The sequence below is a fragment of the Pelmatolapia mariae genome, linkage group LG14, assembly GCF_036321145.2.
Source record: "Pelmatolapia mariae isolate MD_Pm_ZW linkage group LG14, Pm_UMD_F_2, whole genome shotgun sequence".
In the NCBI taxonomy this organism is placed as follows: Eukaryota; Metazoa; Chordata; class Actinopteri; order Cichliformes; family Cichlidae; genus Pelmatolapia; species Pelmatolapia mariae.
This window is the reverse complement of record NC_086239.1, coordinates 29,107,642-29,123,948: the sequence shown is the minus strand read 5'-3', so window position 1 is coordinate 29,123,948 and position 16,307 is coordinate 29,107,642. Positions and strand designations below refer to the sequence as shown.

At 37.5% G+C, this 16,307-nt stretch overlaps 1 protein-coding gene across 4 annotated transcripts; it reads left to right on the top strand.

The window, feature by feature from the left end:
• The first annotated feature begins 409 nt into the window (after window positions 1–409).
• Window positions 410–11,238, top strand: camkk1b (calcium/calmodulin-dependent protein kinase kinase 1, alpha b). Of its 4 annotated transcripts, XM_063492915.1 has the most exons (18): window positions 464–538; window positions 1,549–1,601; window positions 2,954–3,285; window positions 3,377–3,424; window positions 3,519–3,572; window positions 3,658–3,709; window positions 3,808–3,941; window positions 5,678–5,714; window positions 5,829–5,850; window positions 5,990–6,078; window positions 6,925–7,124; window positions 7,288–7,341; window positions 7,438–7,511; window positions 8,050–8,137; window positions 8,222–8,350; window positions 8,853–8,956; window positions 10,451–10,501; window positions 10,862–11,238. In XM_063492915.1, exons 3-18 carry the CDS (start codon window positions 3,031–3,033, stop codon window positions 10,941–10,943), a joined length of 1,473 nt encoding a protein of 490 aa, XP_063348985.1. In that variant the 5' UTR covers window positions 464–538; window positions 1,549–1,601; window positions 2,954–3,030; the 3' UTR covers window positions 10,944–11,238. The 4 variants fall into 4 exon arrangements, with proteins under 4 accessions (XP_063348983.1, XP_063348986.1, XP_063348985.1 ...); XM_063492913.1 differs by lacking the exon at window positions 1,549–1,601 and having other exon boundaries at window positions 410–538; XM_063492916.1 differs by lacking the exons at window positions 1,549–1,601; window positions 10,451–10,501 and having other exon boundaries at window positions 410–538.
• Window positions 11,239–16,307: the final 5,069 nt, after the last annotated feature.

Sequence of the window (16,307 nt, the reverse complement as noted above, 5' to 3'; positions counted from 1 at the left end):
GAATCAAGGACTTGGGGAAAAGCCTTTGAAGATAATGCTGGTAGTTATTTATTCTTGTCAATAAATTACATAAATAGTTTCCTTGCCATGTTTAATATTTGAGATGAGTTCTAGAGAATTTCAAAATAATTTAAAAGAATTTGTTTTATTTTTGTAATGATTAAAGACCTTAGTATTTATATACTGCATACTTTTTTATATAAATCTGCTGTATTTATCACAGTAAAGGATGAAAAAAAAACGGCAGTGCACAGCATATTGTGAGAGTGTGTGTTGTTGACATATTGTCACTATCACTGTGGGATTATTCTTGGTTTTGTGTGTCTCTGCTGTCCAGCCTTGTCTTGTCTTGATCACCCTGTCAACATGACCACTGCTGCCCTCAGAATAACTGAGGCTATATGTAGCCTCAGTTAATCCTTAAGTCCAGCGCTGCCGTCCGTCAGTGAAAGTCCTGCACTGAGACTGAGAGGAGCTTCATGTCCAGACAACATTCAGATTTACCACCACAGCCCTGAACACAGGACATGTCCACTGGGTGAGGAAACGATTCTGCTTGTACTTAATTTTTTTTAAATTTTGCGTAGTGATGTGTTTTACTGTGTGTGTAATATGCTGAAGACTGTTCTAATGAGGTTATAGGGTTTTATTTTAGGGTTTTTTTGCATTTCTTAGGTCTTTTTCTCCTTTTTAAAAATTTATAACAACATTACTTTTTAAATGTGTAAATTGTGTCGTCTTGAAATATTACAGATCTTCACAAAAAGCTTTGCAGTTCTCAGTGCTGCATTATGGGCAACAGAAGTCTTGCTCATAAAGAGTTAATGGTTATCTTCACCTTCTGATTGTTAGGATTTCTCCTTTTCTGTGTCTTTGCCTTTGTTTCTGTTCACATCAGTTCTTATCTTATCTATGCTTGTGCTGGAGTTTGCAGAAGTCATTATTTATATAACTCCAAACTCCTCAAAGGATTATTTCAACTCACAAACCACAAACCGACCTTTCTCTTAACCAGATCTTCTATTTGCACAAAAAGCACAACACATTTTATTGTTTGCAAAAGTTTGAAGAAAAAGTGTGTAAAGAGTCCTGTGAGTCTGTGATTGCTGCATGTTGTGAGTAAATAAGAAATAATTGGGGCATGGAGGGGATGAACAACAACTAACAAACAAGGTTAGGTTGATATTTCGAGTTACTTCGTACGTAAGTTTAAAAGTTAGTCCTCTGAAGTATGGCTTCAGAGGACTAACTTGAATTTTAATTTTGCTAGTTATTAAAACAAAATCACTGATGTGAAACTCTTATTTTGACACGATGTGCTAAATGCTGTCATTTCACTTTTCAGCACATCTCTTTTCATTTTTTCTGTCCCTCCATGAAATTGTGATTTTTCTTTCTCAGCTGTAGTTTGAAGTATTGTGATTATTCACTGTCTCATTAGTTATCACTGCACCGACCTGAAGTGAACAGTCATTTGTTTTGATCATGGGCAGTTTTTTGCTAAGACTGCAAAGACTCCTGAGACAGTTAATGTTCATGTGTTTTCAGTGTTACAGGGTGCAGGACAAACATTACTTTCTGTTTCTGGGTTCTGGTTCCTGGTTGGATTTTATTCTTATTCATTCTTGTGTTTGTAGTGTCCCAGTGTTTCTGTCTTTTCCTCTCTGTCTTGCCTTACGTTGGTAGTTTCTCCTCCCTGTGTGTCATCTGTACTTTATCTCATCGTCTTCACTCACTCCTTTTCCATGTGTGACTTGTCTTCTCCTGTCTGAGTGTCCTTGTTTGCGATTGCCCGCCCTGTCTTAATTGTCTTGTTGTGTAATCAGTCCTCTGTATATAATTAGTCACGTCTTTCCTTTTGTCCTTTGTCAACAAGTCTGTTTTGGCTCCCGCTAACTCTTATAATCTGAAAACCTCATCCAGATCATAAGAGCCCATTGTTGTTTTTGAAACTGCATTTTTCTCCTTTTACTACTAAGGACCAAATTTACCACATCTTCACGTGACACTTTAACATCAGATTGTTTATATTTTACCCTCAACTCTTATGCAGTCAAATAACAACAACATTGCCGGGCTTCTTCTTTATTCCACAAATTCTGGTGCCTACATTACCCACAATGCAACTCTTGCTGCGGCTTTAGTGCAGAAATAAATCTAAAAATATCAAGGCATCCTGCTGTTTTAAAGTCACAAAAATCATATGAGGAGATTTTTGGATGTTATTGCATGTTTGTATATTTCAATAACAGAACACTTAAGAACAGTTGTGCAACATAATTAAACCCAACATTTCAATAGTTCAGCTTTAACTTTTTCAAAAAAGGTGATAAAGGTGATAAATCTTGTGGTGACCTGGCTGCATTATGGTGTACTATATGATTAAATGTTTGCATACAAATAAAGAGATAACAGTTTTAATCCTACCTGTGTGCCTCTTTTTAGATTTACTATAAATGTTAAAAATCAGTCATTATTTTAGTTAATCTTCTGTCTCTATTGGATTTAAGGCAAAAATGTAACCAGATGCTCGGAAATGCCATAGCATTGTAGTCTTATCAAAAACAAATACAAAGACAGTCAGAAGGTCAGAGTTACATCTACAGTGACAGTGTCACCCTGAGGCTTCAGCCAAAATCCCACAATCTGTCTGTACAGACTCTAACAAGGCTGGAAAACCTGCTCCTTTAATGAGAGGCAACATTATACCTCATCGCCACAGCTGTAGATGCACTGACTCTTGGTGTGGTCACAGCCAGAAATATTGTGCATTAAGATGTTAATATTGTATTAAAATGCAGCAGAACATTTTTGTATGATGTCAACACAGAAGTACTATTCAAAAAAATCGAAGCAACATATTTGACAGAGGCTATGCAGTAGTACTTTCTTCCAGCCAAAGATCTCAGTATCAAAATCTCGTCATGCCTCTGTTTCTGCTTCAACCTGTCAGCACGATGATGCGTCCTCTAGCTCTTCACCAAAACATCTCTGGGACGCTGAGCTGTGAGTGAGTCAGAGTTAACCACCATGAGTGCTGACACCGTCAGCAGGCCAGAGCTGGAATTGGAGAACAACGGCGAGCTTGCCGACTTGGTGGCAGCCATGAACGTGGCCGCCAACCGTTTAACCCCTCCTAATGGCTACAGGTCGGGTGGTCCAAGGACCACCAACACCAACCGAATTCGCCTCTCAGACAGGAAACTGTCTCTGCAGGAGAGAGGGAGCCGCATGGCCCGACAGCCAACCATTGAGACCAAACGTGTGTCAATCACTGGCGTTGATGTGAGGAATTTTCACATCATTTTCACATAATTTTTAAATAATTTGATATTTTGCTGATCAGATAATGGAATTCTATCCTTCATTTATGTAGGACTGTATCCAGCTCAACCAGTATAAACTAAAGGAAGAGATTGGAAAGGTAAATTAAAAACATGATACAGCATATACTCTGGTAATACAGAAGTGAGGGAATGCGATTTATGAACCTTTTTACCTTTGGTGTTTCACTCCAGGGTTCATATGGAGTAGTGAAATTGGCTTATAATGAAGATTCAGAAGAGCACTATGTAAGTCAAAAGACTAAACTATACTGAAGTATTTACATGTCAGTTTGCCTTTATTACCACAATTTGCTTTATTTAATTTGTTTAGGCAATGAAAGTAGTTTCAAAGAAGAAGCTGATGAGGCAGTGTGGATTTTTGCGTGAGTGTAAAAGTATTCATAGTCATAAGTATTAATTCCCTTTTGGCTTTTTTGCTGTGGTTTTAGTGGTTATGTGTATGTATGTGTATGCATTCCAGGCCGCCTGCCGACCTCAGGGTCAAAGTCACAGCAGGATCCGTTCCCTAAAGCCGTCTTGCCTCTGGAGAGCGTATACAAGGAGATCGCCATCCTGAAGAAACTGGACCATCATAATGTTGTCAAACTGGTCGAGGTTGGTACGAGGACTCAGTCTTACAATCTCATTGGAAGCTTAGAACAACACAAATAAACACAACAAACATTTCAACTTTGAATGAAAGTTGTGCTGAGGTATGCACGATATTGAATGCAATAAACACTTTATAATAGAAAAGTCTTTTTCTGCTTTTAATAAAGAGCGGAATGCAACTTGGAGCCAGGGACAATATCATGGTGATTGGATAATATGTTGGATTAAGGTTCAAGCAGAAATGCAGGGAAATGGTGGCTTACACAGAGTCACAGACTGATTCCCCACAGAAGTGACGTCTTCAACATGCTTCGTATCATGAGCTGTTATTTGATCCAGGAAAAAGGCAGATATTAGATAGTGTTGGTGGGTGGCTTAAGCCCCTTCACAATGGAAAAACATACACAATAATGTATGTTAATATCAGGCTTTTGTCTTGAATTCTCCCAGTGGATTCACTCTGTAGTAATCACTGATATTTATTCTTTCTAGAAAACATGACGAGCAACTTCTAAAGTTGTCCCTGCTGTTGGCAGCTTCAAACCTCCAGCAATGGACTAAAAAAAATCTGCTCACATCTGGTTTTTGTCTTCAGTTGGGTACCATAAACATTAATTGCTGGGTGAAATGACTCTGCATTAGTGACTGGTGTAAGGTCCAACTCCAGTCTGCAGTGATGGAAACATCTCACGGCTGATTTAGACTTCGGCAGTGAATCTTTGTAGAGCTTGTGACGTAACCTATGTATGTGGTTGACGCGGTTGCCAGCATGCATCCCTGTGTGTAGTGTTAATTACATTGTTGCCATGGCCCAGTATTTTATGTGGTGCCAGCCACAATAGAAACAAATTTAAAAAAAAAAAACCTCTGATGTATTTCCCTGGTTAGTCAGTTTTTTTTGTTTTTTTTTCCTCTGGAGGAAAACATATCTATTGCTCAGGTTTTTCCACATCTTTGAACATTCCCTCATATTCACTTCAATCGTTTTTCAAAATCTCCCTTCAAGAATTGTGGACATATTATGCTGAGGTAATGTTGTTATTTTCTTACTGATACACTCAAAAACTGAGGCTGGAAATGCACAGGAGGAGTAGAAAATAGGCCAATCACAATAGTTGCAGCCTGAATCAATGACAGGTGTAGGTACATTTTCAGAGAGCTGGATGTCAGGTTACATTTTAAGATTTTAGAGCGGCTTGGGGTTAAAACGTACCTACAGTGTAGATTTAACAGAGGTTAGCTGCCATGTGAGGGCAGCACTGGTGCCTCACAGCAGTGGGTTCAAACCCGAGTACTGACCGCTCTTCTGTGTGGAGTTTGCATGTCCACCCTGTGCCTGAGCCCTGGTTGCTCTTGCCAGTGAAAAACATGCCAGATTAACTGTGCCTGTGTCATCCCATAATTAATCTCATAATTTACACTTCCTGGTTATATTAATGTAGAAAACCAAAAGCATCTATTTCTTATATCCCTGTTTGAGTCAGTCTTTGTAAAAGATGTTTAAAAACAAACAACCACTGTAACTGTGTCACTGGCCTTTGTGCTGCTTCCTTGTGCTTAAAATGTGCTTGTGGTGTACAGAATGATAGACTAGAAAAAGACTAAACTTTCTCCACTAGCAATAGGAAAGGAGCCAAAGCCTTATTATTTTAATAATAATAATAATAATAATAATAATAATAATAATAATAATAATAATAATTATTATTATTATAAACATTAGTTACTGTGTCTTCCAGGTGCTGGATGACCCTGATGAAGATGGACTTCACATGGGTAGGCAATAATTTATTTATTATTTATTATAATTTATTAATCTATTTTGCCTCAATACTGTTTTCAATAAGAAGGCAAGAAGTCATTAAAATCTCATTTTAATCTGTCTTCAAGCCTTCGAATTGGTGACAAAAGGGTATGTTGTTGTGCTTTCATGTATTCTATCGAGCTCTGAATTGGGATTTTATTGAGTTGGGGATGCCACCATGATGATTAGATACAGCATGACTATTTAATGTACGTTTCTGCTTTTGTACACCTCTCATGTTGGTCAGACCGGTGATGGAGGTGCCTGCTGACAACCCTTTAACAGAGGAGCAGGCTCGCTTTTACTTCAGAGACGTCGTCCTTGGAATAGAGTACTGTAAGTACACAGACTTTATGACACATTTTTGTTATCTGATTTTACAAATTTTTTTCAGTTGCATTCACTTCACTCATAAGCCTCAGGGCAGGAATGGGTGAATATCTGTGTCTACAATTTGTTTCCATATGAAATTAAGCCCAAATGATCTTTCCCTGCCACAGCTACACATTTCAAAATGATTAGCAACTTAACTAAGTTGACTTTACTAACTGCAAATATGTTCATCATGAGCTTTTACAATATCAAGCTGAGGTGTGTGTGGAGACCAAAAGCAGTCAGGATCTGTCTCAGATCCAGGAAGACACACTGGAGAGGAGGAGGTCCTCAATTATGTCTCTTCAGTAGCTTGGGAATGATTCAGTATCCTCCTGGAAAAGCTGGAGGATGTCTTTGGGGCAGTGAGGTCTGGTGTTTCTGCTTTAACAGCTGCCCCTGTGATCTGGGTCAGATAAGCTGTTGGATAATATTTGAATAGGTTTACTTTAAAAGAAAAATATTTGAGAAAATGTCTCTATTCAAAGAAAATCCACCCTTCAGTGACCAATGTCTTTATAGAGCCGATGTCTTCTTTACGTTAACCTTTAGCCATTAGTTGTGATTCTGTGATATTAACAGAAGAGGTGTTAAATGGTTTAAGGTTTCTATAATCAGAGAGTTCAAAGGTTAATATTAAGCTGTTTTTTTAAAAAACTTGAGAATATAAAACAGTACATAAATAATAAATTTAACAGGAAAAATGTAAATGCAACATTTCATCATAATAAATTTTTTTTTCCATTCTAAAATATACCAGAGCTGATGCTTTTTAGCCAATTAATATTAAATCTATATTTTTTTGTGCAGTACACTACCAAAGGATTATTCACAGGGACATTAAACCATCTAATCTGCTGTTGGGAGATGATGGCCACGTCAAAATAGCAGACTTTGGTGTGAGCAAAGAGTTTGAGGGGACAGACGCCCTTCTGTCAAGCACAGCGGGGACGCCGGCCTTCATGGCTCCGGAGACGATGACCGAACACGAGCAGAGCTTCAGTGGAAAAGTGAGACGATCTTTTTCCCTATTGGTCATCAGTGATTAAACTATGCTTTGATTTTACATATCAGGCTCTGTTAGTTGAGAGAAAGTATCAAGAAGTGATGCTTAGCGAACCTGCTGAGAGCCTTTCAGTGGTGTCACTGTGATCATTTGCATTAATTTGCCAGGCATTAGACGTGTGGGCGATGGGAGTCACACTGTACTGCTTTGTCTTTGGGATGGTAAGCATGTTTGCAGCATGATGCTTGTAGATTAATACACTTTTACATCAGTCATTTAACATTTGAATCCCTTTTCTTCTATTTTTCCTGCTTTAGTGTCCTTTTTATGATGAATACATAGTTTCTCTACACAACAAGATAAAGAACAAACCTGTGGAGTTTCCAGAGACGTAAGCAAACTGTAGGATTGTTTTGTAGACAATCTCAGATTTTAACTTTCAAGGTTTGTGTAAATGTTTTATGTATATACATAAGACTAAAATATAGTAGGATCAGTATAGGTTAAAATCGTAGTTTCTTATAGATTCATTGAATAGATTTCTCCTGAGATCAGGCAAGAAATAGGAACAAATCAATTTGCTTTTGGTCTCTGATCATTTATTTGATTATAATTTGTTATTTTTCTTATTCATAAGTGTTTTATCAAATCTAGTTAAAGGTAGGGAGTCAGTAATTTGTATTTTTACTTTAATTCATTTCTCTTCTGTCAGCTAGCTGTTTTTTTCATCGGTGCTTTAAATATTTTATAAACTTGTGCTCACTTGTTTAGCATTTTGGAACTTACTGACATTCAGTCTATAATGATTTGATATTTAATATTATTGTATAATACAATATTATTCATCAGTAGCTTCATGTCACATGTTAACATACCTAAATGTGTTTAATTCCAATCCACTTATTTTTCTGACTCTTTTATTTTGACAGGCCATTAATAAGTAATGAACTGAAGGAACTTATTGAAAGGATGCTGGATAAAAACCCTGAAACAAGAATCACCATCCCAGAAATTAAGGTGAGAAGCAAAATCTATCACATCTACATCCTAGAATCACAGAAACAACATCATTCATAATGAACATATGTGGTCCGGATGCAGCTCCATCCGTGGGTGACAGAGAATGGTGCAAATCCTCTCCCTCTGGAGGAGGAGCACTGCACGGTTGTTGAGGTCACTGAGGAGGAGGTGCAGAACAGCATTAAACTCATCCCCAGCCTCTCCACTGTGGTGAGTCGCACACATCTGATTGATCATGCAAAGACCACAGTACCTGCAGCTGGCTGCTGATTTAAAAAAAAAAAAAATACTGTATTTCGTGGCTTTAATTTGAACATGTTAAAATAACACAACAACAACAATGAAAAGAAACAAAAACATCTCATCTGCATGTTTTAAATGTTCGTCTGGTAGTACAACTGAATTACTTCAGCCCTTTATGCTTCAAAACCACACAAGAGAAAAGAGAGAAAGCACACAAAAGTAACGGTAAAATGGTTAAAAAATCAGTGGGTTATTATGATTTTGAAGTGCTCAGACCTCCTGCCTCCAGAAGCATGCATTAGAAGACATATTGCATGTTTAACAATAAGAATTGCAGTAATTGGGATAATTTTTTTAAATTAATTTTTCATTATATAATAGAATTAAAAACTAAGATTTGCAGCTCAACAGTTTACCAAAAATGTAAATCAAATGGGAATTCACTGATACTCTCTCTGATGTCCCTCAGATTCTTGTGAAGTCCATGCTGAGGAAGCGGTCTTTCAGTAATCCCTTTGAGTGTCAGGGCAGACGGGCGGAGAGGTCCATGTCTGCCCCTGGAGGTCTTCTTACGTAAGTAGCCTACTCTGCAAATCCTGCCTGCGCCGCTCTGCCAGACTGCCAGCTCTGCGATTAGGCCTCTAACAAAGCAAAGCAGCGAGCAGATGCTTGGATAAAAATAGATCAGTTCATATGTAGAGTCTCTTTCACATATTACACATAGGAGATCTACAGTTCCAGCATATCAAGAGCATTAATCTTCAAATACTGAGTAGCTCTTACACTGTATTTGTTGTGTCCTTAAACGAGCAGCAGGCAGATAAAAGCATTTGTCCTCTCCTGATAAGCTAAGTGGGAGCCCCCGGTGGCAGCGGTAGTGGCTGCGCTGCTTTTGTTTTCCATTAATGGTCTGTGGGGGGCACAGCTAATTACACCTCCATGAGAAGAGATGAGAAGCTACATCCTCCTCCACACTTAACCAGCCACCAGCAGTACTACAGCACAGAGCTGCAGTCTCCCACTCAGCAAAATATGTGGAGCCCATCTGACACATGTTATGAGTAAATGCTGAAATCTTCTGATAATTTGAGCTAATAATGGCAATGCTTTTTAAATCAAATTAAAGACAGAAATATTCCACACTCTGAAAGATATTAATTGGCGCTCCAGCCAGCTTAAAGAAGATCAAAACTTTTTAGATTGATCTTCTTGGAGGGATGACGTAGTGCGGCACTTTGATCCAGGTCAGAATTAACTTCATGTTTAGCCTGAGCCAGGTTCATCTTCCAACTCATTATCATAGTATAATACTAACAAATGGGTTTTTTAGACATTTTTAAAAAATTCCAGCACAAATTACAATATATTATTAATGGACAATCACAGAAGAAGATTTATTCTGTTTCTTAGTCTATTACTTGATTTTATTTTGACTGCTTGTACGCTCAAGAGTTTTTCAGTCACTGGAAAAAAAACGGGTGGGAAAAAATAGCTAAAAAATGATCTTATTCATCTTATTTACGTATAACCACAAAATGAATTAATTGAACTCACTGATCTTTTTCTGCAGAGAACATGTCTATCAGTAAAATATGAAGCACTAGCCAGCAGCAAAAACAGCTAGCATCACTCAAAATCTGGATAACAGCACCTCAAAATCTTACACAGTAACACAATACATGTAAAAACTAAAATGTAAAAACAAAACTTTGCAAATGAATGACTTTCATTCTACACATAACACACCCAAAAACCACAACACGCTCTTTTGTACGGATTGAAAGAGTTGTCGCTTAAAGATTAAGGCTACAATTAAGATCAGCAGTTCCCGCACTTCTCTTGTATTTATGCTAAGCCAGTATCAGGCTGTAGCTTCACATTCATAAATATAAACAGACATATAGCTGTCATCAAATTTTTAATCTAACTCTCAAGCAAAAAAGCAATTTTCCCCAAAATTTCTGTCCACAACCAACTGCTGTGTTCCTAAAGTAAAATTTGTGTTTGTCATAAACTGCATTACAAACTTTAAATCCTGGCCTCTTACATCACATCTCCTTCTTACAGTGGTTCTTGGGGCTTACTGGGGTCTTCGTCTCACCTTCATCCTTCCTTGAGGTAAATTTTTAAGCATTTAGGCTGAGCTCAGATGCTTCATACTTAGTGGAGCTCATCAGTTGTTTGTTCAACCTTAAGAGGATTTAGGAGGAACAAGACAACACAAATCTCTCAGCAACGAGCTGTACCAAAAATAAAAGGACACATGGCGTTGTTGACAACTGCTTTGTGTTGGCTTTTCCTCCCTCTTGCGTCCTATTGAGGTTGATGTTGGGGGGCAAGTGATGAGCTTTGCTGTGAAGGACGAGTACGCCATAACATTTCTAGTCTAGTGTGACCCCTCCTCCCTCCTCTTCCTCACATGCAATCTCACATAGTGCTGCACCTTCAACGACATGACTGAGCGTTTGTCGCCTGCAGGAAAGTCAGCAGAGAGGGAAGCAGAGAAGGAGAGTTGGAGGACTTGTATGAAGATGAAGCTTTTACAGAGAGTGCTGATTAATCTGGCTCCCATGGATTTAAAACACAGAAAGTATGTTTTTGTACATTTATTTGTGTCTTTTTCTCTTAATTCTTTTGTTCGTTGTTGCTTTTGACATTAGAGGAGAAGATTGTGGTCATTTTGTAAATTTACTGAATATTCAAGTAAAGATTTGTAGTGCATGAAAATACAGAAAAAGATGATATTATCTTCCATCCAGGCTTAAAAAAGTAAATATACTCCATGAAGATGAAGATATTTTTACATTTTCCTACAGCTGTTGAAGATAACAAAATATAAACTATTGAAACAATGACTGAATCACGTTTCTTCTGTCACATTTAGTTTTGCTGTGTTGACTATTAAACACTAGATGGCAGCCTTGAGAAAACCTATTATTTCATAATGACTTTTATTTGAATGTTTCTAGGAGGTTGACGGCATTAAACTATCAGTGGCTGCTACAGCTGTGCACGCATAAATGCACACTTCTTCATTACCACTATTTCTAATGATTCTGAATATCGGCTGCTCTTCATGCTTTTGACCAGTAGAGGGAAGCATTATGCAGCAATTATACAAACTCATACTCAACAACCTGCCTTAAGCTATAGACGATTTAGCAACATGGACACTGCTATAACAATCAGCCGCAGATCCACCTCACCATTACAGTAGTTCAAAAACAGCTTTCTAAAATTTTATATATATGAGCGCTGAACTGGACAGTTTATTTTGGACACATAAACGTGAATACAGTAATTTATTTGAGATCTATTATACAAATTTGCTGTAAATTGATCATTTAAGAAAAAATGATTCTCTCTATATTTTTCAGCTTAAGGATATTCTCATATATATATATATATATATATATATATATATATATATATATATATATATATATATATATATATTCTTAATTAAACTTACATCAATAAAGAGAGTCCTTAAATTAGTATGTCTCATAACAGTACTGATCCTTGTGCATGTGATTGTACTGAAATTTGTAAAGACCTGGTTTGCCACTGTTAAGATGTTTTATCCGGAGTGTATTATATCACAACCCTCCTCTCTTCTTGTGCAGCAAAAATAGATGTTTCAGTATTGAGGACGAGGCGTGATGCTGCAAAATTTAAAATCCCTGAGCAAGAGTGCCACTGCCCATCACCATCACAGCTTCACAGTAACAGCACAACGCCCTGATCAGCACAGATTTCAAGTTTATCGCACTGAGTTGGATTTAGAGAGGCAGGCTTCACCGTAGTACAGGTGGGCTGAAGGTTTTTCTGGGGGTGCGTGTAGTAGGTGGAAAAATATCTCTGATAGTCTGAACAGCAGAATATGGAAAAGATACAAAGGCAACAAGTAGAGAGTAAAAAAAAAAAAGGAAAAGGTAAAGACCAATAAAAGAGATTTAAGCTGGTACCATGTGACTGCGATGGAGAAGCTCGAACACAGAGCTCACATTGTGAAAGGAGCTCCAGATAAAGGTGTAGAGCTCGGGTTTGATGAGTTGTTGCTTGCTTCTAAGGTGACATAACTACATGATGAGATGTTACATTGGCTCTTTCAATAGATTATGAAGTCATCTGTCTCTCTCATCTTCATCTGTCTGACCATGTTAATCAGACAAAACATACTCTTCGCATCTCTCTATTCTCCCTCTACGCTGCTGTGGTAGAATACCTGATTTAGCACCCATGTTTCACAGGATGAACATGAGACATATCAGAGCTATTGATAATCTTTTAACATATTTTTTTTCAAATAAAAAAAGATGTTCCTGCACGTGTTTCTCAATAAAACCCCATTCATGTTCACCGATTATTTTGAGTCAGACAAAGGAAAAGTTAAATCAGACAGTGATATAATGCCATGACTTTAACACAGAGTGTCAAATCTAATTAACAGTTACATTTTCGAAACAGGAATAATTACATTAAATATCATGATGAGTTTGTCATTGTCCATTAAATAGGCTTGATTTCAACTGGATTATGCTTAATCTAAATAGAATATTTAGATTAAGCATAAGATCACTGTCCCGCTGAAGAAAAAAAAAAAGTGGCACAGTTTAAAGTTGTGCCACAGTTTAACAGTTTAAAGTTTAAAGTACAACATTATAAATAAGAGTTAAATCTTAAAGAATAATAGAGAGAAATTGTTACCAGAGCGTGAACAGCTAAAGCTAATTAACCCGCTTTTCTTTCAATTAATAAAGATACTTTAATGCTCCAGAATCTTAGTAACTCTGTTTTAATATTACATAACAAAAAACAGCTGAATCTCAGTTTGTAACCAAAAGAAAGACTGGCCCGATTAATCATGTTAATCTTTTTGCTCACTTGTCGACAATTTATACTCCTTGTTATCACCTGTTACTCATAAAAATGTACGGTAGTCTTTATTTATTTTTAGCTGACACTAATCTGTTACATTTTAAAAATGCAATAGCAGTGATATAAATTATGGCACAGAGAGAGTGGTCCCATTACTGTCAAAAGTATTTTCTCAGTTTAGCTATGAGCTCACCATATAGCACTCAACATATACAGCCTTGTAAACGAGAGAATATGCACAGCACCCTGTGTTAAAAAAAATCCTTACAGCTACGAGAGGTATTAGGAGGGTAAGTAGCAACCAGGTGCTAAAAATCAAATCCACTCGATTAATTAGTCTTCAGCAAGTGAGCACCTCTAAAAAGCAGAAATGTTGTCAGTTTGCTGGTCTGGAGCATTCAGGTGTGTTACACAATCCCACAATCTTCAAGGACGTGGATATTCCAGCTCAGACTGTGCAATACTCAGAGAAACTATTAATATCCAAACTTAGACTCTACAGGCCTCAGTTAGCAAGTTAAATGTTAAAGTTCATAAAACTGTAATTAGAAAACAGACTGAGGAAGTATGGCTTCTCTATGAAAACAACATGGAAGCATACCTGATATTTGCAAAGCTGCATGTGAACAAACCACAAGACTTCTGGAACAATGTCCTTTGGACAGATAAGGCCAAAGTGTTTGGCCATATTGCACAATGCACAGAGACTGATAAAGTCATACAGAAACTGATTACTTCAAGATATCACTGCTAAAGGTGGTTCTACAACCTATTGAATCATTGGTGTACTTTGTTTTACACAGGATTGCATAAAGTCCTGTGGAAACTTTTTTTCATGTGACGGTGACTCCCTAAACACACGATAGAGAGTGGTCACTGGCTGCACGATCTTTCTAAAACCACTGTTAGCAGTAAGTGCCAAGTTGGCAGCAAAGCTAAGCCCCTCCCATGAATGCTCAGTGTTGAGAATATTATATCCAAACTTTGATAGAAGTGGAGTAGGAAAATTTCCGAAAGAGACAAGCCAGTCTTAAGAAAGACGGCACACCAAATTATACAAGAACTGCAATAAAAGTCAGAGACAACATTTCTTGGAAAATCCAAATTTTTAATTTCTGATTTAAACTGTCATCAGTACGGAGGAGGTCAGGATAAAATACAACAGTGTGTGTTTACAGCCAGGTGTAAAACACGGTGGAGGCTCTGTCATGGATTGGAGCTGCATTTCAGTCAGTGGTGTCAGGGATCTTGTCAAAACTGATGGAATTATGAACACGGAAAAGTATCTGATTTTCATCCACCATGCAATACTATCTAAAAAACCATCTGATTGGCAACAGTTTCATTCTTCAGCGGGACAGTGATCTTAAACACACTAATAGTATGGATGGTAGAACAACAAACCATTTAATTGCATCTCCAGTTATGATTAAATATCTTTGAAACGAAGGTTTCCTAATATATTAACAAATAATAGCTAAATCTAAAATCATAATGCAGACCAAGAACAGTCTTCCTAAATGCTAGCTACCCTTACTTGAGAACAGCTGTAGTTGTTATTTCATTGTTGGATTACTGTCATCACTGTGGGCAGCTGTAATTTCCAGTCGAGCTTCAAGGTTTTGATTTTGGAGCAGGGGCCTCTTTCTTGCTTGGCACACTTTTAGTCCACAGAGATGTAAAACTCGCTTCACTGTGGTGCTACAGCAGTTTCCAGTTCATGGCATGCTTGAGTCTTGGTGGTTCCTGGGTTGTTTCTAACCAATTTCCTCTCACCTGAGGGTGACAGATTGGCTCTTCTTCTAGATCTTAGCAAAGTGGTGACAGATCCAAATAACTTGTACTTTTATACAGTTGTCTGAACTGATGATGGAATCTTCGGTTATTTAGAAAGGGTTGAGAGGCCTAAAACACTTTTCCTTAAAATCTCCCTCGGACTTTCCCATTGTTCGGAGTATCGGTCAATCCATTGAGCGCTGTCGAACAAATCCTTTTTTGCTGGCGATGACAAACTACTAGTTGCGGTTAATCAGGATCACTAATGAGAAGTTAACAGGTCTTCACACTGTAGAACCTTCATCTCCATTGATTAAAAGATTTCAGTGAGTTTATGCATATATTTGAGGCTATATATATACTTTTGATCCAGCATGGTTAAGAGAAAATATAAAAGAAAACCTGTGTGCCAAAATCATGTTTTTTAAACTCACTAAAGATGAATGCTGTACAGTCATTCCACTCTGTAAAAGAACAGTTTCAAGACATCATTAAAACCCCCAAATCACCATAACATTCATCCTCATTATGAGTGTGTGCAAACTTCTGACCACAACTGTATATCTTAATGTCAGGTCAGTATACAAGGCATAAAATTAATGCTTTACAAATTCTCTGTCTGTTATGTAAGTTTATAACGAAGGGCCTTTAGTCTAGAAAGAACGTTTCATTTCTTTAATTATTGCCTTCATTGTAGAAACTGCACATTTTATCCAATTATCCTAACTGCACATTTTATCCTATGTCCGATGTGGACTGTATCCACTAATACAGTGCAGTCATGATACAGAAATGGTTGGCATGTGAAATACAACAGAAGGCTAGACTCCAGGTTACATCTTCTGCTTTAGCGTCCCTGTAAAAACAACTCTTTAGCCCCTGCAAGCTAAAATGGTTAATTTGTATTCCTGCAGTCAGCCCATTTTTCTGCTCGCTGCAGTTATGTGAAGACCAAAGAGGAGTGTTTCTGAGCAAAGATTTCTGTGGAAACTGTTGCCATGCAACGGCACAATACTCCTTTCATACAGAGTAGTAACTTCACTGTATGACTGCTCATCTTCCTCAGCTCCCACTGCTGAGAAATAATGTATGTAATCTGTTTTTCTATTCTATTCTATTCTATTCTATTCTATTCTATTCTGTCTGTTTCAGAGTGTAATGGAGCCATTATTTTGGGTTGTAACTGTACAGTCATTGTTTCATTTCTGGTCAGGGGAAACTTTGCTTCAGCGTCTACTTCCACACCCAGACTCCCTTTAGTTTCCAC